This window comes from Akebia trifoliata, chromosome 8 (assembly GCF_017979445.1).
Source record: "Akebia trifoliata isolate Shusen 1 chromosome 8, ASM1797944v1, whole genome shotgun sequence".
Classification (NCBI taxonomy): Eukaryota; Viridiplantae; Streptophyta; class Magnoliopsida; order Ranunculales; family Lardizabalaceae; genus Akebia; species Akebia trifoliata.
Genome location: NC_141382.1, coordinates 4,264,758 through 4,290,882, shown reverse-complemented (window position 1 = coordinate 4,290,882; position 26,125 = coordinate 4,264,758). Strand labels below are relative to the sequence as shown.

General features: G+C 33.9%; 1 protein-coding gene across 3 annotated transcripts; it reads right to left on the bottom strand.

The window, feature by feature from the left end:
- Nucleotides 1-1,862: 1,862 nt before the first annotated feature.
- Nucleotides 1,863-11,973, bottom strand: LOC147395584 (protein NRT1/ PTR FAMILY 5.4-like). Of its 3 annotated transcripts, XM_086451007.1 has the most exons (5): nt 11,858-11,973; nt 3,973-4,145; nt 3,580-3,797; nt 2,967-3,493; nt 1,863-2,626 (listed from the first exon to the last, which is right to left on the bottom strand). In XM_086451007.1, the coding sequence occupies exons 2-5, from the start codon at nt 4,067-4,069 to the stop codon at nt 1,987-1,989; spliced, it is 1,482 nt and encodes a 493-aa protein (XP_086307133.1). In that variant the 5' UTR covers nt 4,070-4,145; nt 11,858-11,973; the 3' UTR covers nt 1,863-1,986. The 3 variants fall into 3 exon arrangements, with proteins under 3 accessions (XP_086307133.1, XP_086307134.1, XP_086307135.1); XM_086451008.1 differs by lacking the exon at nt 3,973-4,145 and having other exon boundaries at nt 11,858-11,972; XM_086451009.1 differs by lacking the exon at nt 3,973-4,145 and having other exon boundaries at nt 3,580-3,635; nt 11,858-11,959.
- Nucleotides 11,974-26,125: the final 14,152 nt, after the last annotated feature.

Sequence of the window (26,125 nt, the reverse complement as noted above, 5' to 3'; positions counted from 1 at the left end):
TAAAATTGCAACAGATAGGTCTGTTCGGTAAATGTCTCAATAATATATTCTCAAGTCAAGATTCATGTACGTTTACCACTTTACCTTAACTCGCAAAATGTTTAATCATTTATACTCCTTGGTACTTCGTATGTATAATGTTGTAAAATATAAAATTTTACTGTATTGTGTTTTGTGAATGCTAAGAAGTAGCTCTCAAAATTTCAAACAAAAGTTTGCTATTTCGAAATTTATGCGTGAAGCTGATGAACCAATGGCATGATCATGCTAGGGGTATTGAAAAACACAAAAATAAAACACTTAAACTGCTCCAAAATTTTCTCTTTACTAACCAATCACGCTCCCTCATTTAATATACATGGTGTCATGCCATTGACTCATCACCTTGGCACATAAATATCTAAACAAGAAATCATTATTTCAAAAATTCCCACTGAATATTAGTTGATAGATAATACGGAAAATCATAAATAATTCTTTTTTTAATAAACTATTTTTATATACAAAAGTATCTTTCATAGACATATATATACACTAACCTATAAGTGGAACTATTGATTCTTTGTATGTCATAGCATGCAATTTCAATCACAAATAGTTGTAAGTTGTTAAAATGACCGATAATAGAATATTTAATAGAGATAAATTATTGATGCAACACAATATTCGATACTTCAATAACATCAATATTGAACATGAGAGCTTAGACTCATAGCTCAGTTGGTTTGACACATTGCAAAGCAACTTTGAGATCGTGGGTTTGAATCCAGCTTCCCATAAAAAAATATTGCACATGAGATGCATCATATCAATGTCATGGTGTATCTCATCACATATATTAAAGATCTAGATTTGAATCATATATATCATCATACAAGAATTCTCAATAAAATTAATTTTTAGACCTCTCTACAAAAAGTTTTTTTGATTTATTTAATTCAGCAAAAGAATAAATTGTGAATAATTTGATAAAGGTTAAAAAATTGAGAATTTTTACAAGAAGCCGAATTGGACAAAAGTTTTAATTATTTTTGTATCATTCGAAAAATTCAGGTATAATTGTTGAATTATTCCAAGAATTACTAACCATGCTCTGGGCCAATTAAGCCACATTTAATTCTTCCAACCAAATTTAGTCAAAAACCAGTTGACTACTAATAAGAAATTGCACACCACAAAACAGAAATATAATTCTATATAGATATGGGCTACTAATATGCAGAAATAAAAGCAAAGTTGGGGATTGTTCCAAGACCAATCGACCCCAAACCAAAACAGGAGCTAAATCTCTACCTAAGACTAAAAATCTTTACAAAATATTAGAGACAAATGGGCTGTCCGCGCTCTAAATTGTCTTTCCCTTCATTGTTGTTTTGATTCACAACCCCCTGCGCCTCATCAAATACAAATTGGATCTAAGTAGAAACACTGAAAGCTCACTATAACCAACACCCGATGTAACTAAAAAGTAGGTGGCTCCATTTGCCTCTCTTGAATAAAATTCGAAGGAGCAACACCTGAAAGACAACCGAATCTCATGGATTAGAACTAACACTGTCCTTGAGCCTACCATGGTGTCATAACGTTAATGAAATATTAAACCATAGAACATTCAAGCTACTATAACAGGTGATGATGGTGCTTAAAAATTTAGCCCGAATATTTTTCAAGCTAGCATGAAAAAATAAAATGTTCAAAAAAAAAAAAATGTATAACACAAGAAGAACAAATATGTTGCATAATTCTACTAAAACTTCTTTCCAAGATTCAATATTGTATCATTACCTATGATCTCTTCGAGTGCTGCCTCTTCTATTGTTGGTTGCTCCTCTTCTACTGCTGGTCCAGGGTGCTTGTATGTAGGCGAGATTTTGAGGTACAATAACAAGTTGAGAAAGCTTAATATAGTTAACATCATGTAGTAATTATCCAATCGACTCTGATTTAACGTGTCACCGAACCAGCTTCTTGATCCATACACACAAATCACACTATGGAAGTTCCGAATCCGAGCACACAATCACTGATTGCAGGCCCGTAGTTCTTCATTGATTTTGGTGCTATATAATGGAAGAAATTATGTATGCCATCTTCAGCAAGCCCATCCATTGCACCTAGCATGAAATATTGGGGAACTAACCAGAATATGCTCATGTGTACAAACACATCGGGATTGTCTACTAAATCGTATGTTTTAACAAGGCCCAGCCTTCGCACTTCCACCCGCCAAGCAATCATGCAACAAATTATTGAGGAGAGCATTCCAAGCCCCACTCTAACTTTTGTTTTCATGTGTTTTTGGTGTGAGCCCGCTAGTTTTCTTGAAAGTCGGTCATAGAGATTGGAGACTCCTATCATCAACAAGAACATAATCAGCATGAAGCCGCTAAGTGGGAACTTTATATTTCCCATAGAAGGATTCAGATATGATGCTTGCTCAATAAAGAAGGTGTTCCCTGTAGACTTCACCAAACTATAAACTAAAAGGGTTGACCACATTGGATACATTACTAATAGAAGCTTAGTTTCTTCCACTTGTGTAACTGTACATAGCCTCCATTTTTTCTCCTGTTCTTCTTCTGTATAGTGAGAGGATGCATCTATGATTGCAGCTTTGTCTAGCCATCTGCATTCCATCAAAATTACTTTTCTGAGATAGAGAGAGCATAGAGTTCTGAGAATGGATCATCGTTACTACTAAAAAAAATACTTTAGACATCACATATTTTGAAATAGACATCGATTTTAGAAAAAAATGACATTTAAGTTTTCACAGTTGGAGGGATCACGTCAGAATGTGCAGGACTTCAGAAATCGGTTTTTGAAAAATCGATGTCTAAAATCCCCCTTTTATGAACACTTTTTCATCGGAAGAATAAACATCACTCTAATGGATATCATTTAAAAAGTGATATCTATAATCTTTTTTGTACAAGCTAGTGAGATAATGATATGTTACACTAAACCTGAAGCGATGGGTTCGTGGAAGCCTCAATACATTTCCATCTTTCTCAAAGAACTGGCTAGAGTCGAGCGAGTAATCAAGACGGCATTTCAATGTTGCTGCCACGAAGACAGGAAAAACTACAGTGAATGTACTCCCAGTTGGTTTGCGGCAGTTGTAATAAGGAAAACCACAGAAGCATACAAAACAAGATATCCCCGTGGTTAATGCTGAGATTTTATAGATATTTGCCCAAGTCATATTAGACATAGAGATGCAGAAGGTGCCGATGATGATGCCTAGGAAAGAGAAACAGCTCCACCAAACCTTTGCGCGGAACTCTGCTCGACTCTCATTATTATTATCCTCATTATTCTCCATCTCATTAACATTATCATCCTTGAATTCAATTGGGTCAGCGAAAAATGCTTTAAATGTGGGTTTGCGATTTGCTCCACCTTGTGCAATTAAGACCAACCCCATGAACAGGAGCAATTTCTTTGCTTTTCTATGCCGATTTAACTCTAGGATGTATAATAGAATAATTCCCTGTGGATCATTATATGCCTTAGAATTATTTACTCACTTGAGTTTTGGTAAACTTAAAAAGGAAAATAAGAAGTGAAAGAACTTACAATGCAATAGGAGACAGTAGAGAATATAACCATGGCGAAACGACCTACATAAGCATCTGCAATGTGAGCATTGAGCATCATCATCATAGCAGTTAACCCCTCGTTTATGTTCGTTAGTTTTACAGCTTTTGGCAGTGTAGCTTCCAAGATGTCCGCGAAGTATGTTATAATGATAAACACAAAACCATACTCCACTAGGCTGTAACTGAATACTAAACCTACAGTAGAGATGCAATACCAATTATTAAAAAACTCTTCAAACCAACCACATTAAGTTTGGTTCCAATTTAAGTTTTTAGAACTCAAAAACATGACTCAAATGCTCTGGTATCATAGTAGGTAAAGATAAATAAATAAATAAAAATAAAAATGCCATGGTACTGTCCCAATTACCCATCATGAAAATGGCAGCCTTGCAGAAACCTACATAGGATTCAAACCATTTCCTAACGTTGTGGCCAAATTTTGTGACCGAATTATCTTTCTCCATCGTCAACTCTCTGTGAATTAAGTTGTTTTTCGCAAACCTATAATTTTCCTTTCTGTTTTAATTGGAGGAACAAAACCTGCAAATTTAGAAGAGAATGGAGTGTGTTATCAAAAGAAGCAGGGAAGTGATGTTGCAAAAAGCTGGAATTTGGAAATCACACTCGAGAAGTGTTGTGTGTGCAGAAACATGAGATGAGTAATGGAGGTGAAAGTGGATCAAACGGGGTTTGAACCTTGGTCACCCATGGGATCAACTCTCTTCAAACCTTCACCACCTGGCTAATTGGCACCTTCACTAAAATGCCTTAGCATTTATGATGTAAAAGATAAGTATTTATTATATAAATCAAGGTCAAATGAATTAGCATGCTGCGATTCACTAATAACATGGCATTAAAATACATGATCATATATACAATGGGTAATACTGCATCACATTCACTTTCCAATAATACCCCTGCACACGTTGTCTTTTAGTAAAAAAGACAAGGATATAATGGTCTTTTATATACTAAATACTTGTTTATATAAATGACTTTAACAAATAAGTTATTTACATCCATAAACTAAAAGAGCCAGGATCTAGAATGGTGTCTTGTTTCTATAGCATAGGAGGAACGTCTATGTGGTGTGTTTGAGTAGTAGTTTAAGACATAGGGCTCCTAACCAAGCCGATTTTTTAGATGGCAAGCAGCCCAATGTGTTTATTTTCCAATAAACACTTGCCACATAGACACCTTATTTTGCTATAGGAACATGACACTGTTCTGGATTTTGACTTAACCTAAAATGCCTTAACATTTATTATGTAAAAGATAAGTATTTATTATGTAAATCCAGGTTAAAGGAATTTTCATGCTTCTTACGAGGGTTACGGGGATTTTCATAGAAGTAGGGTTATAAATTCTTTTTAAAGATAGATTCTATTGGCACATAATCTTTTATTTAAAACACACCTATCCTTATGAAATTAAATGCTTATATGCATATAGAGTGGTTATAAGTATATATATATATATATATTTTGATGATAGGGGTTTTGAAACCATAGGCTAGACTAGTAAGGGCGAGGCAACTTTTAGAACTTCATTTCTCACCTAAATCCCCCAGTACATGCAATAGCCCACAAACCACTCATAGAGGTAAACAGGGATGAATCCCTTTGGGTGGCCAACGAGGGGCTTGAATGGCCATTGCATGGTTATAAGTAGAAGTCGGTGTCTTACTAGAAGCTCTCTTTTTGGAAAAAAAAGAGAGGTTAGAACGTAAATTCAAAAATCCCAACTCAAATTTAATTGGAAGCGCATCTAACACCTGCCTAAAGTGGAATCTGAAAGGATCCCAAACGGGTTCCCTTTTGGTAAAGAGAACAGTATACAAGTAATGCAATTTCCAAGCTTCACTTTGGAGTACAATCTTAGTGGAGAAACTTTGCCCCTTATCATCTTCTCATCCTAGCAAACTTGGCTTTCATTTTGTTTTCTTTTATAATTCAAAAGAAATCTCCTCTTTCACTTTATAAATCTCTCTTCCCTTTATCTATCAATGTAACTGAACATATTAAGCGCCCGACAAATTTGACCTTGAAATGAAAACAACACAACAAATGAACCAATGTGTCAATCGAGTTGAAAATAATACAAATGTTGTAGCTTTGTTCTATGATTACTAGATTTAATTAATTGAATATGAAGACCTACAACAAGTAAGGTATGGAATAGTTATAGTTTAATTAGTTTGCTTGTTGATTTGTTGTATTTTATTTTATTGGTAAGCTGGTGTTTAATTGGACCACGTTTTATCAATAAATAAATAAAAATAAAAAGAGTTGTGGTGAATGTGTTGAAGTATGTCTCGAAATAATTAGGCCGGTCCAAGTGTGCATGTTTTTTAGGTCTGTCCAAGGTATTTTGGGTTGGACTTGTAACTTTTGTAAATGACCCACTTCGTAGTGCTTCTAAAAGGATGGGGTTTTGTTTTTTTTTTTTCTTTTGTTAGAAGTCTAACTCTAAGTTTAAGTCTTTTCTAAAGAAGTGAGTAAAGAAAGAAAAAAAAAATCAAAGAGAGGAAAGGTTGATAAAAATTAAGATCTAAAAAAAGGTGAAGTTAAGTGATAAAAGTGTTTTCTTGTATTGATTTGTCTCATTTTCTTCATAGTGAAATCGAGCTCCAATGCTTATACCTCTGTGAACGTAACCTTTGGGTGAACCACGTAAAATTTTGTGTTATAGGTATTGTGTTTTTACTCTTTCTTTATGTGGTTGTTTATCTTCTTTGCATTTACTACTATTAGTTGGATTTATCCTTCATTGTCATTATCAAACAAGGTCTTGAAAGATGTTGCGTATAAGATGTTTGGTGAAACACCAAATAGGTGTTTAATCAAATTACTGAGTGAGCTTCACAAAGGTGTTCACATACACAACATAATGCACACGGTTGACATGACAAGGGTACAAAATCATAGATATTTTTCTTTTGGATACACAAGAAAAATATCTAAGATTTTGGGCCCTTGCCACATCAACCGTGTACAAACGATGTATGATTTATCATATGCATTCATCATTATTCTAAAATAATATTGCAAATGAGAATAATGCATGTAACAATCATAATATAATGAATAATGATAAACTGACACCCCTTTGACATACACCCTTCACGTGTCATGTGCTAGAGCCATAGATTTTTCCTTGATATACACAACTGCACATCCCATGATAGGGGAGTATGTCAGAGGGGGGAGTCAGAAAATGACGACTCTAATATAACTCAACTCGTTTGCAAGACCTAATGTCCTTAACCACCTAACCACTGAGTTAACATCCAACGGTGATAGAAAGTAATAGATACAACGACTTTGGAAATCTCTTGGACCTTTTTAGGCTTTTACCTAATTATTACATTTTTTATTACAAAAACACTCTTGGAGTTCTGATAACTCCAAGTGAACCTTACTTTATGATTTTTGTTACTCACCAAACCTTCCTTCATCAAGTTTGTTAACAACAAACCTACAAATGGGACTTGGAGTGGATCCTAACCTCATCAATTTGTGGTATCCAAAAACATGATCAGTTGACACAGGGTTATAAAAGAAAATATTCTAAGAACTTTGAAAAAAAATATTGAATTTTTTATTATTTTTAATTGTTGTATTTTAGTTTTAAATTTGGGAGTTCGGTAATAATCTATTTTCAATTCCTTCGATCAAACTTTAAAAATAAAATAAAATAAAATATTTTTTTCTTTAGAATCTAAGTTTTTCCATGAAATCTAAAAGGATGTAGTGTTTGATTGCCAATTTGACAATCCATGTGGGCCCAATGACCCTTAGTAATATTTGAAATCTTACTAACTAATCATGCTAGCCTAATTCATAAAGTAATGTTTGGTTCATAACAAACTTGAAGATATTATAATCTTTGAACATCGCATGCAACTCAATCAAATTAATACCATTTTAAACGCCCAACAAAGTTCACCTCAAAATGAGAAACTGCCCTACGAATGTTGTAGCTTTGTTCTATGCCTATTAGATTTAAGTAATTGAATTTGAATTTTTTTTTTACTAAGGAAGCGAAAGGATTAATATTTTAATTAATTATAAAAAAACTACTAATTTTTAAAATATTATAAAAAAAAGGATTTATAAGGTTGGACTGTTCAATGTCTTTTGAAATCGTTGGACGGTCCAGCGTTTCAGTCCTTTCGCATTTTGAAATTCTTTAAAAAAAAAAAAAAACTTTCCATACCAAGTAAAGAAAGTTTCCAAACTACCAATGCACGTGGCATCCAAAACATGATCCGATACAACAGGGACGTACAAGACGTAATTCTAAGTAGGGGTGTCAATGGATAACCATTTACCTGGAACCGAACTGGAATCGAAATCGAAAACTCCGGTTCCGATTCCCTTTTTATTAGAACCAATTAGAGTCGGGTCTAATATGGAACCGAACCGATAGGAACCGGAACCATTAGGTTCTATCCGATGGGTACCCACGGGTATCCGGAATCGATTTATTTTGTCATTTATTTTTACATTATACATGATTCAAGGTAATGCTATATTTTAAAATTAACATATATGATATAAAATTCTTCAAATTTCATATAAACTAAATATTTGAGCTTAAGAAGAGTCATTTCTTTTTAAATTTATTACTTGTAAAGGAAATACATTTTAATGTTTGAAAATAAAAGTCATTAAATCATCATTTTAGTGGAACAAATTATTATTAAGTTGATACTTTACAAATAATATATTCTTTTTTAGAAGAAATTTTTTATTATAATGATTTTGAAATAATTTTTCTCATTCGATTATTGAGAACCGAAACCGAGGGGTACCCATGATTTTTTATGGTTCCGGTTCCGATTCCATTTATTTTAAAATTGGAACCGGAATCGACAAGAACCGGAACCGATAAAATATAAAGGTTATGGTTCCAAATATCATAGGAACCGAACCGGAACCGACCCATTGACACCCCTAATTCTAAGTACTTTGGGGAAAAAATCATAAAAAAAAAGTTATTTTTTCACGTTTGAATTTTAATTTTATATTTAGAAATTCAGTGATGGTCCATTTTCAACATTTCAGATCAAGTCCAAAAATGATTTTCTGTTTTGATATACTTTTTTAGTCTGAATTTTTCAATGAAAGATATGTCTGTGGTGCTGGATTACCAATTTGGTAAATCATGGGTTCAACATCCATTAGTAGGATTTCAAATCTTATTAAGGTAGTCCTGCTAGCGTTACTCGGTATTTTATAAAGAAACGTTGGATTGTTAGTCGGTTTAGGTATTTTGAGGGCATTTTTGGAATCCAAAAAAAAAATGTGAAGGCATAAGTCCAACGTCTTAAATCATTTTTTGTAATTTTTTAAAAATTATTACTTTTTTTTTTTTTAAACCAACAATTTTTTAATATATTTTCTTCAATTTACAATTTTCACTTTAGGCATGGCTAACATATCTCCCGACAGACACTAACTAATGGGGGGAGGTTATTAGCCGAACTTATAAAATTGGAAGATCTACTTCTAATGGCAAAGTTAGCTAATTAATGCATCCGTGACCTAATTGCTTTCTCTCCGAGAGTGTTGGACCTCCAATTTACTATGGCCATGGAAGACGTAATTTTCTTCATGAAAGGCTCCAATCTCCAAGGGATTTTTGCGTCTTTAAGATCATTTACAATAAATAATGAATACAACTCTATAAAGATTTACCTAAGGCCATGAACTTGAAACAGAAAAAACACAATCCGAAATACTTTGATGACTCCAATGGTAGCTTGGTAATGATTGTTTTAGATAATTGCCATTTGGGACACATTATAAATGAAGGAATTTGGTATCAGAATAGCAGAAATTACTCCAAACATTATTTTTCTTGTGATATCAAAATTTGGGAAATTTCTGAGACAAAAATTGTGCGGACTCTTTTCTGATATTTAAGTAATTATTTAACCTATTTTTATAGCTTTAAATTATTACTTAATGTGCGTGGCCCCTATACATTGATTGGTTGGGCCCAACATCAGCAAAAATTTGTAGCGTAAATTACTCGCTTAATGTCATGGGATGCTTGTAAATTTCATATTGGAATACTGAAATTTCTCTTTGTGAGGGGTATTTCAGTCTTTTGGGTGAGTAACTGGTGAGCTAGAAAAAGAAAGGAAAGTCCCATAGTCCTATATTTATGAAAAATGTCATAAGTCCCTCGTTTTCCTCTTAAGTTTGAAACTTTGAATTTTAAGTGTAGTTACTTGTTTTGATAGTTGTTAGTTATGAAGAAATTTTATTTATAGGTTCTTAATTTGTGCCCTAAGGGCACATGTTAAAGTGCAATAACTACACTTTGAAAATTGGATTTTGTATTGAAAATGCTGTTAAATTTTTTATTTTTTTAATCAAAATACCCTCAATGCTTATTCCCAAGGTATAGTTATTGCATTTTAACGTGTGCACTAAGGGCACGTTAACAAAATCCTTCATTTATTTAGAAGTACTTTGGAGAATGAATTGGAAAGACAAAGAAAACCTTGGAAAGGAACTAATTGGATAGTTTTAGTAATTCTCCTTGTAGACAAGATTAGGGGATTGGGTAGCATCAAAATTTGGTAAGAAAGTATTCTATTTCATTTCCTTGTTTATTTATTTTTTTTAAAAAAAAGAGTGCTGATTTTCTAACTAAAAATCTTTCAATCGGTCAATACATGGCTGATATGGCATGGACATGGAATCATAGATCTATTTTCTTGGGATACACAACTGCACTATTTTATGGGGAGTTGTAATTGTGTATCCTGAGGAAACAAATTGATTTTTCTGTGTACATGCCACGTCAGCCGAGTATTGATTGAGTGAAGAGTATTGATTGAGTGAAGACTTTCTAGTTAGAATATCAACTCTCTAAGAAAAACACCTCTATCAGAAATACTAAGGTTGTTTTGAGAAACACCATCAGCATTGAGCTTTAAGTAGCCAGTCTCTGGCTTATCCCAACGAAACATCATAATTCACTTAGGAGGGGGAAACCTTATGGAGATATTAAGCTCCTCAAGCTTTCGGCAATCGGCCATAGGAGAATTTATAACTCACTAAACCATCTTAGGTAGTTATTAAGCACGACTTGAGGAGAAGGAGCTCCTCCTTCAAAGATTGAAGCATTGCGATGGAGCCAAATGCACCCTAAGGGAATTCAAGGAATCATATTTTTAATCACACCCAACTAAGAAGAGGAGGAAATAACCCATGACATCAACATATTCAACGTTGATGAAGCAATACAAGAATTAAAAAAATAGTAGCCTGAAAAACTTCCAAACTGACTGAGCAAGGGTCTCTTTGTCATTACCACAATAGGGGCATTTTGAAGGCAAACTCGAACCCCTCCTCTTCCTTACCGAATCAACTGGGATTGTGCCATGGAGGAATTTCCATCCAATTCCATTTTGATTTCTAATTAATGGAAAATAAATCTAGAGCTTGGTAGACTCTTGAGAGAGAGAGAGAGACTAAAACCCTTTTTTTTTTAAAATTGTGCGAGCTCCATAACCACCATCTTCTTTAGTCGATGAGCATCTAGCTAGATACTTCATTTCTTTCTCTCTCTCATTAAAACCCTATTTTTTTTTCCTTCAAAATCCATCGGCTTCAATCTCTAATAAAAATAATCTTGATTTATTTTTTGAAAATTTATATTTTCAACGTTGATGTAAAAAATACCTGATGTTCTATTCGAATTTTTCATGATTTTTTCTTTTAAAAATCAAAGTTTAGTTGATTTTAAGATTGAAATAAGTTGAAGATTATAACTTTTGAAGTTGAAAAGAATAGGAAAATCGATTTGATTTTTACAAATTGAAAATGATGGTATAGATCGAATTTGTAGGGTTTTTATTGAATCAGATATTATCGGATATCTGATATATTTTTCAAATTCGAATTCGAATTCGAATCTTGGTTAGTGATATCCGATCGGATTCGAATTCGAATTCGAATATCAATATATATATTTTTTTCGGATTCGAATTCAGATATAGCACTATCCGATCGAATACCTATCCGTTGACAACCCTAGGTGGACCTAGTGTCCAATACAGGCTGTGCAGAAAGACTCTAGTTTTTATTTTCAAGTGTCGATCTCAAACATAAAAATCAAACTGATACTAATTAAACCTATCTTACTCTCTAAATTTTTTATCATACCACATCAATGATATATATCTCTAACATTTATTAAAATCAGAATTCCAAAAAAGTTGTATATACCTGTAATAAATTGAACCAGCTTAGCAATAGATCCAGTTAGATATGATGGTGCGGATTGGCTGATTGTCTTTTTTTCTTCTTCGATGTCTCATTCCCGGGAAAAAAAGTAAATAAAATTAAATGGGATTATAATGAAATAAATCAAGAGCAAGTTTTGAATGAAACTTATTGGAAGAACTTGAAATCCTTTTAATACGAGAAAGCGCGTTTCCCATTTTTTTTGGTCTTGTGTCCATCGTTCTCTATCAAGGTCGTGGTTGTTGGAAACTTCAACCATTGAATTTTCTCTTATCAGTTTTTTTCCATTTCGCTCTCTTCCCAGGAGGAGGGAGAGAGATTTGTTGTAGTCCCTAAAATTAATGTGTTTTAAAAATTAAATAAATTTCTTAAATTAAAAATATTTTAAATAATTTTATTTCGAATCAGGATAGCCTAACTAATGTAGTAAGATTTCAAATCTTAGTAAGGGTCATTGGGCCCACATGGTTTACCTTGATCCCTGGTTATGAAAATGGGCGGCCACCATACTCTCAAATTTCAAATTCACTGGAAAAATAACTTGTCTTTTAAAAAAAAATTTCCAAGTTCTTAAAAGGGTATTCTAGAAACACCTACCTGTTAAATGGTGATGTTAGGTTTATCCCTTGCAAAATACAAATTTAAGTTTATCTAGCAACACCGACCTCTTAAATGGGTGATATTAGGTTTACCCCTTGCAAAATACAAGATTAGCTTTATCAAGAAACACCGACCTGTTCAACGTCCATTTTCTCTACCACACACTAACATGTGCATTGAATTTTAACTAATGATAAAATGACGCGTTAAAATGTATGTGATTTATATGCGGCTGACATGGCAAGTGCATAATAGTGTAGATCTTTCTTCTTGGTGTATCCCAAAGAAAAGATCTATGGTTATGTGCACTTGCCACATCAGCCGCATTCAAACTGCACATGTTTAGTGGATCCCTTTATCACGACTCTTGAATTTTTAGGGCGGAAAAAGCTTATAGTGCCCCCACCGATCGAAAATGTTTTGTCTAACCTATGTGACAATGACATGTTGGAAAAGAATATATTAAGTTTAGAAAACAAAAGAAAAAATACCTTCCTTACTAAGTAAGGAAAGTTTCCTGACAGTATCACTTGTGGCATTAAAAAAATAGGAAGCTGATCCTCCATAGCACATGGTTCTTGTAACACCCTGAAGCACAGATCCAACAGAAGAGAGAGAACTAACTCAGTGTCTTGTGGTCATGATTTAGATCTGATTTAAATAATAAATAAATCAGAAAAAAAAATATGCTCTTAAATTTAAAATTTTTCAATATATGTTATTTTAGAATAAATATTAAGATGGAATATGTGTATAGATTTCCAAGTGTTACTAATTTATAATAAAGCTTAAATGTTTAATGTACATGCATAAAAATATCATATATTCTTTATTTATCAAGGATGAGTACAAATGATAATTTTGAAAATATATATATATATATAAAAACAATAAATCTCTGCTAGATAGGAGAGTTTTCTAAATATTTGGATATAAGTACTATGAAAATTTTAATATATATACATTTGAATTTTTGAAAGTTTTTTTAGAGTATTGAAGTTGAATTATACCCGAACCATTCTCATATCGGATTTTTGCTGTTTTTCGAATTTTTGTCCTAATTTTTAAACGAACTATACTAAATGTATATTCCAAATCATTCTCAAAATAATCCTGTACTGATTTTTTGCCGCACACCAAATTGCTAACTATGGTTTAGACCAGTCATTCGGGTTGATACATGCAACTTAAGATCTGGCACAAAGAACGTTGGATGGGTTGGCCCATTAACATACGTACCAGGCTAGTTAGTTTCCCTTAATTCTGCCTTCTTTTAGTGGTACCAAACCAATAACTATGATACTTGGCACAGCTCAATATGATCAATCAACCACGTCACCAAATTAATTTAGTCGTGTACCAAAGACAATGTTGTAATGTCCCACATCAAAGAGTACTCCATGGCACACTATTTCGGGTCAACTGCCCCATCTGCACGTTTGTCCACCATTTTGGGACCTACAAAACAAGAACCCAAAAACAATTTCCTTACTTTGTAAGATTTCAAATATTTCCAAGGGTCGTAGAGTTCAAATGATTGCCAAATTGGTAATCCAACTCCACAGCCCTCTAGATTTTATGCACGAACAGTCAAAATCCAAAAAAAAAAGAAAAAATTTAAATTTTTTGGGCTTGTTCCAAGCTTCTGAAAATGGACTTCTACTAAACTCCCACCAAACTCCCAAATTTAAAATTTAAAAGTGAAAATTTCATATTTAGAATTTTGGCCTTTACATATTCATGTGGCATCGCATCATGCTATTGGATGCCACAAGGTGCATTCAACAACCCTTAGTAAGATTTAAAATCTTACTTAGTAAGGCTAGCCTTACCCAACCAGAACAAACTTTTGGCCAAAAATCACCAATCAAACTAATTTTTGGTATGTTAGTCAATAAATGAGTGTATAAAACTTTATTGGGCCTGAAATTATCTAACATATAGCACATTTGCTTATGGGCTTTATGACCTGGGGATGGCATGTAGTAGCTTTCCTAAGAATTAAGATGATGTTTTCGTGAGATGCTTTCGATCGGTTGAAAAATAAGGGGACCACTTGTAGGTTAGGGTAGACTAAGGGTATGTTTGATTGCATGGAAAGTGGAATTTGAAATCCATGAAAAAATTGTGATGGAAAATAGGTAGGGTTGGAAAATAAAATTCTATTGTTTGATTTTACTTGGATAAAATCATGGAAAAATTAAATGAGGAAAAAGAAAAATAAGGAGAGGAAGAGGAGGAGAAAGAAGATGAGAGAAGGGAGAGAGGAAGAAGAAGATGAGTGGCGGTGGCGGTGGTGGCAGCGGTGGCGACGGTGGTGGTGGCGGTGGCGGTGGCGATGACGACGGAAGTAAGCGAGGAATAAGATGATGGGAGAATGTGGTGGTGGTGGTGGTGGCGGAGGTGAGGGATGGAGAAGGAGAAGAAGAGAGAGAGAGAGAGAGAGAGAGAGAGAGAGAGAGAGAGAGAGAGAGAGAGAGAGAGTGAGAGAGGAAAGGTGGTCGGAGATGGTGATGACGGCGACGGTGAAGGTGAAGGTGAAGGCAACGACGACGGTGATAGTGACGATGGCGAGGTTAGGGTAATGGTGGTGGTGGTGAAGAAGAAAATATGAGTGTGAAAAAATTGGGGATGAAAAATGTGGGTGGATTTCACTTTCCCACATATATGGGTGGAAAATTGAAATCTATGTTTTTGTGGACTTTTTGATTGAGGTAGAAAATGAATTTCCATTTCCATATGCAATCAAACACTTGAAAAATGTCATTTTCCATGAAAATTGATTTTCCACCCTATTTTCCATATGCAATCAAACATGCTTAGATATTTTGTTTGCCAAATTTTCAAACTACCCTTAATTTTGACTGGATTGACCCTAGCAAGCATCTTTATTAGCAAACATGGTAAGGGAGTATTCGATTAGTGGGTACATAGAGTTGGTGTAAGCGTAGTTTAAAACTCAATGAGTTGACACAGTCAGAGTCAACTTGGAAAATTATCAAGTCTACTCATCCAATTGGCTGAACCAGGTTGAAAATGCACCGAGTTGGGTAGAAACTTTTTCGACTGAGTTGTCCAGTTATTCATAATAGTTTTATGGAGGACAGAAGATAAATATCTTTATTTATTTAAAATTATTACAAACTATTTTTAAAATGTTTATACATTTAATATATTTTAGTTTGACTCGTCCCAATTCACTGGAAAATTTTCAGGAAACTCAATGGTCATTCGAGGCAAGTCAAGTTTTCAGGTTTAAAAACTTGTAGTGTAACTGGAAATGCCCACAATAAAAATATATAATAATTGATAAAGTGCCGCTACTTTCTATTTTAGGAATAATAGAATTTAATTAAATAATAAGAATTTTTAGATAAAGTAACAAAAAAACGTACATCATTATTAGTCTCGTAGAAAAATGTAAAAAATCTTTATATAAGATGTAGGATCCAAAAATATCCCTTTTTTTTATTTATTGATATGCTGAGATTAAAGGGCACCACCCTGATTACATGAGCTCAACGTGAATAATTGCAAAATAAATCTTTGATAATGATTCACATTAACTCTTGAGATACGTAAGATGCATCCTCATTCACAAATCAACCCTCTCCAAAGGCCCCTAACTTTGTAAGAATATCTGCCGTTCTATTAGATTCACTCAAGATGCTAGTTGTTGAATTTCTTTGATATCTTCCATGTATTTCCAAGAGGCTTCAATCTCCTTCTTTATACATCTAATTGCATAAAGAGAGTCTGGATTCAGCGCCATCTGATTATAACCCTTCATCCGAGCAAAAGTTAAAGTGACCAACTTATAAACCCAATTCGAAAATGTATTTGGGTCGGCCTCTATGGCCAATCGCCACTTTATTGTTCTGTTTAAGTGGTTCAATTACCTTGGTCATGCTCTCCCTTGCTCCCTCAAAATGGTTTAACCACCTTAGTCGACCCCTTTATTTGTTCCTTCAAGGTGGTTCGACCTCCTTGGCCTAACCCTCTCCTCTATATGTTACATCTAAGTGGTTCGATTACCATGGCCACCCTGTTCTGTGGTACATCTTAGTGGTTTGGCCTCCTTATGAGAGCCAACCCCTCATTTTCCAATCCTTTCGGCCTCCCCATAGGTACTAAAAGTGATTTGATCGAGTTTTTTCGTCAGCAATAACTATTATTGTTGCATCTACTTCTCCTACTCCTGCTTATTAGCTTATGCTACTATTTCTTCTCTTTCTTAGTAGTTGATGCTATTGTTTCTTTTCCTTCTCCTACTCCTACTCAATAGTTGATGCTACTGTTTCTTCTCATACTCTTGCTCAGTAGTTGATACTATTGCTGTTTATCCTTCTCTTACTCTTGCTCAATAGCTAATACTATTACTATTATTACTAATTCTCTTCCTCTTACTTTTTTGAATTACTTTGAGAAGATTGATACACTAACGAAATTGTGTAAAGTTGTCTCAGTAACAACATTTATAACTAATCACTATAAAATTAATCAAGTAGTAAAAGTCATTACAACATGTTCTTTCATCAAAGTAAAAAATGTATTGTGCGCAAAAGAGTTGCAGACACATAAATCGACCAAGTCTACTTGAGGAACTAAACAGTCATCGAGTTGGAACAATTACATATTTAAGGTCACTCTTATGTATGTTATAAGAACCATGAGGATAGGGTCTTCATTATCATCAAAACATCATGGGATTTTATTACCATAAATGGTAGACAACATGAGTAAGTAATTACAATTAAATTTATTTTCCTCATTAAAGAGTCCATCGTATAAAATATGAAGACTTCTCCCATTTAAACCACAAGGCACACAACTCTAGTGCTTATTTTTCCTTCCTATTTTGTAATTTTCATCAACTATTAGCTTGATCGTCAAAGGCTCTTTAGTCGACATCATACTAGTGTCTTTTCAGGTCAAAACAAACGAAGAAGATGATTTAGAAAAGGAAAATTCACCAGAGAAGATAACAAAAAATTCAGAGGATCATACGAGAAGAAAATCATAGAGTCGCTTTAATTATAGTGTGGATCTTGAGGAGTGGAAGATACGAAAAATCCCTTAGTAAGATTTGAAATCTTACAAAGTAAGGAAAGTGTTTTTCGGATCTTGTTCTTATTTTGTAGGTCCCAAAATGGTGAACAAAAGTGCAGATGGGCTAGTTGACCCAAAATAGCGTGTCATGGAGTACTCTTTGATGTGGGGCATTACAGCATTGTCTTTGGGAACGACTAAATTAGTTTGGTGACGTAGTTGATTGATCATATTGAGCTGTGCCAAGTGCCATAGTTATTGGTTTGGTACCACTAAAAGAAGGCAGAATTAAGGGAAACTAACTAGCCTGGTACGTATGTTAATGGGCCGAGCCTATCCAATATTCTTTGTGCCAGATCTTAAGTTGCATATATCAACCCAAATGATTGGTCTAAACCATAGTTAGCAATTTGGTGTACGGCAAAAAATCGTTCCAGGATTAATTCGAGAATGATTTGGAATATAACTTTAGTAGTTTGTTTAAAAATCGGCCAAAATTCGAAGAACATCAAAGATGTGATACGATAATGGTTTGGGTATAATTCAACTTCAATACTCTAAAAAAAACTTTCAAAAATTCGTGTGTATACATATTAAAATTTTCATAATACTTATATCCAAATATTTAATATATATATATATATATATATATATATATATATATATGGAAATGTTCAGCAATAAACATTTTGGCAAAACATTTTTCAAAACATGGGTTAGAGGTTTTGGAATGGGCTGATTTTTGGTGAGAATGATCTCTACGGTGAGGAGTTCATCATCACCAAAAATCAGCCCATTCCAAAACTTCTAACCCCATAAAAAATGGTTTATAAAAAATTACGGTCCACGATTTTTCAACTTGTAAACTGGGGCTAGAAGTTTTGGAATGGGCTGATTTTTGGTGAGGATGATCTCTATGATTAGAAGATCATCCTCCCCAAAAATCAGCCCATTCCGAAATGTTTAGCCCCATGTTTACACGTTGAAAAATCGTGGACCGTCCATTTTTTGTAAACCATTTTTGATGGGGTTAGAAGTTTTGGAATGAGCTGATTTTTGGTGAGGATGATCTCCTCACCATAGAGATCATCCTCACCAAAAATCAGCCCATTCCAAAACTTCTAATCCATGTAAGACAAAACACGTTTGTTAAAGTGTGTGGTAAAGCTTAGGGTGCTGAACGGGACCCATATATATATATATATATTCAAAATCATCATTTGTACTCATCCTTGGTAAATAAAGAATATATGATATTTTTATGCATGTACATTAAACACTTAAGCCTTATTACAAATCAGTAACGCTTGGATATCTTTACACATATTCCATTTTAATATTTATTCTAAAATAATATATATTGAAAATAATTTAAAATTAAGAATATATTTTTTCTTTTTCTGATTTATTTATTTTTTAAATCATGATCACAAGACGTTGAGTTGTTAATTTTTTACTTAGATAATTCTCTCTCTTCCGTTGGATCTGTGCAACAGGGTATTACACGAACCATGTGCTACAGAGGATCTGCTTCCTATTTTTAAGTGTCTCAAGTGGTACTATCAGGAAACTTTCCTTACTCATTAAGGAAGGTGTTTTTTCTTTTGTTTTTTAAACTTAATACATTCTTTTCCAACATTTCATTGTCACATAAGTTAGTTAGATAAAAGATTTTCAATCGGTGGGGGGGCACCATAAGCTTTTTCCGCCCTAAAAATTAAAGAGTCGTGATAAAGGAATCCACTAAAATATATGCTGTTTGTACGCTACTGATGTGATAAGTGGACAAAATCATAGATCTTTTTCTTTGGGATACACAATGAAAAATGATCTACGATATTGTGCATTTGCCATGTCAGCAGCCTATAAATCACATAAATTTTAACGTGTCATTTTATCATTAGTCCAAATTCATTGACACGTTTGTGTGTGGCAGAGAAAACACACCATTCAACATGGTCGGTGTTTCTAGATAAACCTAATATTGTATTTTGCAAGGGATAAAGTTAATATCACCCATTTAACAGATCGGTGTTTCTAAAATACCCTTTTAAGAGCTTGGAAATCTTTTTTAAAAGATTAGTTATTTTTCCCTGTTGAATTTGAAATTTGGGAGTATGGTGGTCGTCCATTTTCATAACCATGGATCAAGGTAAACCATGTTTGTCCAAATGACTCTTAGAAAGATTTGAAATCTTAGTACGTTAGTTAGGCTATCCTGATTCCAAATAAAATTATTTAAAATATTTTTAATTTAAGAAATTTATTTAATTTTTGAAAACACATTAATTACAGGAGAGAGGAAGTTTCCAACAACATTTCTTGAAGTTTCCATTGACTCTTAAAGTTTCCAACAACAACGGTCTTTATAGAAACGATGGAGAGGAGGTTTACAAGTCGAAAGAGAAGAGATTTCTCAGAAGGATACAAGAAAATAAAATCAATGGGAAACGCGCTTTGTAGGAAGACAAGGACACGGACACGGTATGAGATGATCACAATACCTCTCTTCTCTCGTATTAAAAGGATTTCAAGTTCTTCCAATAAGTTTCACTCAAAACTTGTTCTTGATTTATTTCATTATAATCCCATTTTATTTTTATTTACTTTTTTTTTTCTTCCCGGGAAAGAGGCATCGACAATCAGCCAACCCGCACCATCATATCTAACTGGATCTATTGCTAAGCTGGTTCAATTTATTACAGGTATATAAAACTTTTTTGGAATTCTGATTTTAATAAATGTTAAAGATATATATCATTGATGTGGTATGATAAAAAATTTAGAGAGTAAGATAGGTTTAATTAGTATCAGTTTGATTTTTATGTTTGAGATCGACACTTGAAAATAAAAACTAGAGTCGTTCTACACTGCCTGCATTGGACACAGAGTACACCACTGCCTTGACTTAGAGTCACAGATAACCATAGATTTATTTTCTCGAAATATGAGTAAAAAATCAACGATTCTCTATGCACTGCCAGGTCAACTCAGTGTTGAAAAAAAAAAAAAAAACAAAAAACACCTCAAACGTTTAAGGATCCAGATAACAAATTTGAAGATGAACATCCCTGAACCCTTGTTAGCAATCTCCCATTTAATTCGATTTTTTCAATGAAAGTATTATTCTCCGGATTAGTGAACTATTCTAAATAGTTCATGAATTTTAAGTTTGAAAAGAATAAAATGCAATTTTTATGACTTTTGAAGCTCTTTAATCAAACCCCTAATAATATTTAAAGAGCACTGATTATATGTTTGCATAATAAGTACTAATGTACCATGCATCAGTAACCTTCAATGAATTGAAAGAATTTTGATTCTATAATTAGAGTTGGATTTATTTTTCATATGTCCCTTATCAAATTGTATCTTTGATCATTTGTTTCGAGTTCTTAAGATGTTGAACTTCTTTCTATTTTGAAGTTACAGGAAAGAAAAACTTACAGGTTTGAAATAGCAATTCTTAAAAAAAAAAAAAAAAAAAAAAACTCAAGATAAATTGGTAAAAAAGAAAGAACTACTTTTAACTAACTACAACTAACTGAACCTAATTTGTAACTAATAGTAAACAAAAAAATAACAGCAGTAAAACAGTAGGAAGGTTCTAGAAATATAGATATTAACAAATTCCACTACCGCTCTAGTGGGACCAGTGGGTTTTACTATCAAGCTATAAAGATATACATGGTTTGCTCACCTTGTTAGATCAGTCTCACTTAGCCAAATAATCGATCTTGTTCTTTAGCTAGCTTGAGAGATTTCAACTTTTTTTTTTTTTTTCCAAAATCACATTCCTACAAGCAAGAGAAAACAAACGTAAGGACACATAACTAAGGAAAATATATTACTGTAGTGTACTAGCAGCATCACCCCGATATGCAAACCCTTTGATGATCCTCAATATTTTGAAATCGAGGAACATCAATGGTCAATATTGTTGCTACAGTATGGAGGATAAAAATACCTACATCTGTAGACCCCTTACTCACCATTAAAATGAAAAATGAAAATAAAACGAGAGCGAGCGAGCGAGAGCGAGAGAGAGGGAGAGAGTGGGGGGGGGGGGGGGGGGGGGGGGAGGAGGGGGTCCCAGACGCATGTCTTAGTGGCTTAAATAGAGAAAAATTGTCTAAAGTTGCCTCTGTTTCAGACAACCTCCTATAATCGGTCTTCTGTCCTCATTTAGTAACACGTGTCCATTCTTAATGACACCGAAAAACCTGAAGAAGAAGCATATTTGAAAACACAAAGAAGACGCGATAGAGTGCTGATTTTTGAAATCAAGCTGTCAGGAGGATTCAAAATTCACCGACGTAGCATGGGCAAAGAACTGTAGATTCTGTCCCTCGGGATACACAACCAACCTGCCATGTAATTGTGTATCCCAAGAGAAAGAATCTACGCTTCTTTACACATGACACATTAATGAGTTTTTGAATCCGATTGTCAGGTTGAGTTCAAAAATCATTAGTCGATGCGATATTATGATTTTTAGGGCTTACATTATATCTAGTCATTATATGTCGTCGGGAAGAGAGATGAAAATTTTGGGTGATTTAGAGATACCCCTCAACGTTTTAGTAAATATTAGAGATACCTCCCATGTTTACAAACTGATGACTTGTCCCTTTGACCTAGGTCTTCTGTGAGAAATTAATTTAAAATGACATAAATATCCTCATGTTCAAACTCTTATCAGTTCTCTTCAATCCTTCTTCAATCTTAAGATTCATCACCTTGCAGATACCTCAACAACGAGATAAATTTTTTGGAATATGCTTTTAGTAGTGAAAAACTTGAGAAAACAAAAGATTCTATCTTCTTCAAACCTTAAGAACAATATGAGATTTTTGAAGTAGATGGATATTGTTTTGGGTAGAAAGATCAAGGGTTTTCTACGAGGCATTGAAAACAATGGATTGAATAGATCAAAATAGTTTAATTTATCTATTTGTTTTTTTTTTTTTTTAGTTATGTTGGTTAAAATAGTCCATACTTTAGGCTAGAGGTAATCTTGAAAATGATAACTTTCTGAAGAGAAAATCAAGGGTTCTTCAGCTAGAGGTTGCAAATGAGGGCATTTAGGTTATTTTTGGTTGTCTCTTTGAGAAGACCTAAGTCAAGGGAACATGTCATCATTTTGAAAACACATAGGGTCATTTTGAACAAAAAGTGGAGGGACATTTCAAAATCACCATGAGTTGCAAATGATGGTTAAGATGAGATTCAAACACCTGGCTGTGTAACTTACATTTTCCAGATAAAACATACAATAAGTATAACAGCTGCAAACAGGTAGGCCGCCTAAGATGCAAAAGATTAAGCTAAATACCGAAAATATCCATCGGGTTTTTGGCTTTATATAGTATTTTTAGAGGATAGTTTAGTCATTATAGATTAAAAGCCTTGTTATTCCTTTTATTCCTCGTAGATCTTATCTTAAGCCGGAGTGTTTCCTGATATGTTAGGATTTGCTAATTAAAACACTCTCGATAATCGAGAAAATCAAAGCTGATATGTAAGGTGGGCCAATGTGTGAAGATACCTCAGTTTAAGAAAGGTAGCCCAAACCATTAATAGGGTACAAATCTTTCCATGTTGAGCAATTTTGATGCTTGGTTATGCTTGTATGATGGAGTACAAATTTTAACCATCGATTGTTTTAGATGTCTTGATTAGTAGTGATGAGATATCGCAACAAATCATGGTCATTGGCTTTGTAACGAGTTTAAGTTACTTGAACCACGGCTTAAAAGTGTTATTTTGTAGTGCATATTGACTTTGTTAGAAAGAACCCTATCATCCGAAGTATAAATCAACAAGAACACAAGAATCTTACAAGAAACAAGATATACATAGTTCAATCAAAGCATCGACCTACGTCTATGGGCGAAAACGATAATTTCATTATAATAACCAAAGAAGAACTAGGTAACAATTTCTCTCTATCTCTCGTATATCTCTCTCACCTCTTTAGGGTTTCATCTCTTACCATTTATAAATTTAGAGTTACAAATAGGTTAAACTAGTTGGATCCAAATCAAAACTAAATGGGCCCAATATTTTTCCCGGGGGCGAAGCCCGTAGACCCCCGATAATGATGGGGAAATCCCACATATTACCAATAAAATGGGTCGTTAAGGAATCATCAAAAGATCCGGGTTGAAACCATGACAACTCTTCATATACAAAAATATAAGACATAACCCAACAAATCTCTACCTTGGCTTCTATTCACAAAAAGAAATCGCTTTCGCCTCACCCCACTAGGACCTCAAGAACTGTAAACACCTACCAAATTTAGGCTACCCTAAACTTGAAACTTGGGATGGCCTTAGTCATTAAATCTACTAGATTATTTGCTGTATCAATCTTTTTCATTACAGTAACACCCTGAGCGACAACATTTTGAATGAAGTGTAATCTAATATCAATATGCTTGATTTTCTTATGATACATATGATTTTTGATCAAATGTATGACACTCTGATTGTCACAAAATACCGTAGTAACACCTTATTCCAAACCCAAATCAGTAACCAAGTCCTACACCCATATTGCCTCTATAGTTGTCTATACTCAACCTGATAGACAATTCGATCATTGGCTGCAAAGTTGCATTTCAACTGGTGGTACTACCGTAAAAAGTGAAAACGTAACCTGTCAAAGATTTCTTTTTGTTTGCATCACCAACATAATCAAAATCAACATACCTAACAACACTTTCAGAAGATGAGATATGCTCTCCAACTTCGTTTCAATGTCTCGAGTGCAATTATGAAGCCCTTGTTGGATAAGAATATTCTTCATCTTCCTTTGTCATAATGTAAAGTATGATTTTCCATCAAATGATTTTGCTTCAAACTTCAACCCATCGGAACTTTCGATCATCGTTGTACCCTTTCCTGCCATTGTAAACATCCTAAATAATGTAGGCTTTGATACCACTTGTTGTGTATGTGAACACCCATATGAAGCATACTTAGTAATTTCGTCAAACACCTTTATTACTTATAACATGAGATTTTATGTGTTTCACTCAAAGGCTATGTATGAGCGTTGAAGCTCGATTTCATTATGAAGAAAACGAGGCAGATCCATACGAGGACTTCCTTTATTACTTAGATTCACCTTCTTCTAGACCTCAATCTTTTCAAACCTCTCAACTCCTCATCTTTTGGGTTTCTTTCTTTTTCTACACTTTTCTCTAGAAAATACTTAAACTTGAAGTTAGACTTCTTACAACAAAAGAATAAAATCTTTTTTAGAAGCATCACATAAGTAGGCCACTTACATAAATTACAAACCCAACCCAAATTACCTTGGATCGGCCCAATAATACACACACTTGAACCGAACCAAATTGATTTTTAAGCCATACTACAACATAATGGGAGTTTGAAAATAAATTTGGAGTCAAATATGTAAAGGTGCATTCACACAAATATAATTTTCTATTGTTTAAATGGGCCATAGATTTGGGGCTAGGTTTTATGTAAAATAGGTGGATGGAAGATGTGTGGGCCGTAATATGGGTGTTTTTGAGGGTTTATGAAACTATTTAGTTTGTCAAAAGTGAAGGAGATTGCCATAAGGTAAATTAGGGTTTAGGTTGTGTTCATGGTACAACAAGCACAACTAACCATGATCAGTGTGGTGAGTCACAATACGTGCCTGTGTCCATTAAAAAATTAAGTGCTCGGGAACTGTATGATGATTTGTGCAATAATATTGTTTGGTTGATGAGGTAGAAAATTTTTGCTACTTAAGATAAAAATTTGTTGTGGTGATAGTCTAATATTTTATTTTGACCTCCGTTGAATTATTTTTTTCAAATTAATGGAAGATGGGAGAAATTCGTCGGTTCTAAGCTATTGAATCTGGTGAACATCAAATTTCAAAGACCCTAGACCATCAAAATTCTATTTCTAAAATTCTTGGGCCAGGCCTGTCGAATTTTCCAGTTTTCTCATAATGATACTTAGGATCAAGTCCAACGAGGATATACAACATAAGCTCTTTGTCGGGTATCTTGTGATCAGCAGCATCAAGGTGATACACTATGATCTTAATCTTATGATGATAATCAGAGATAGGGAGAGATACTTTACGAATTGCTTGGAATTATAGACGAAGTTGTATCAACCAAGTCTGAGATAGAGACAAGAACTGTTTCTCAAGAACTGTCCAAACATCTTTGGAAGTTGTATCAGGCCAACGATTTTGGTGTGGATGCTCTCTGTCAGAGACAAGATAAGCAAGGGTTAATTTGGCTTGTTTGGAAGTGACATCGGGAAAAAATTTGCGTGGACAAGGCAAAGAGACATCGATATAACCTATGAGGTCATGTTCTCGAAGAAGAGGTAAGAACTGTGATTTGTACTGTATGTAATTGTGTTGATCAAGTTTAATAGTTAGGAAATGTTGGAAGTTGGGAGTGTTGCGTGTGATGTTTGCATTGTCATTGAGTAAGTGTTGAGATCAGCCATGAAAGGATTGAAAAGAAAATGTGAGTTTTTCTACTGCTCTGATACCATAAAACAACTTAAATATTGAAGAAGTTTCCCCACTCAAATCAGTGAGGTTCTGTATTGTATT

Excerpts from the sequence above, each read along its gene's own strand:
- LOC147395584 (XM_086451007.1), bottom strand. The coding sequence starts at position 4,069 with ATGGAGAAAGATAATTCGGTCACAAAATTTGGCCACAACGTTAGGAAA. Across the intron at positions 3,494-3,579 it reads CTACTGTCTCCTATTGCATT|GGAATTATTCTATTATACAT; the intron begins GTAAGTTCTTTC and ends AATGATCCACAG. Across the intron at positions 2,627-2,966 it reads CCACGAACCCATCGCTTCAG|ATGGCTAGACAAAGCTGCAA; the intron begins GTTTAGTGTAAC and ends GATGGAATGCAG.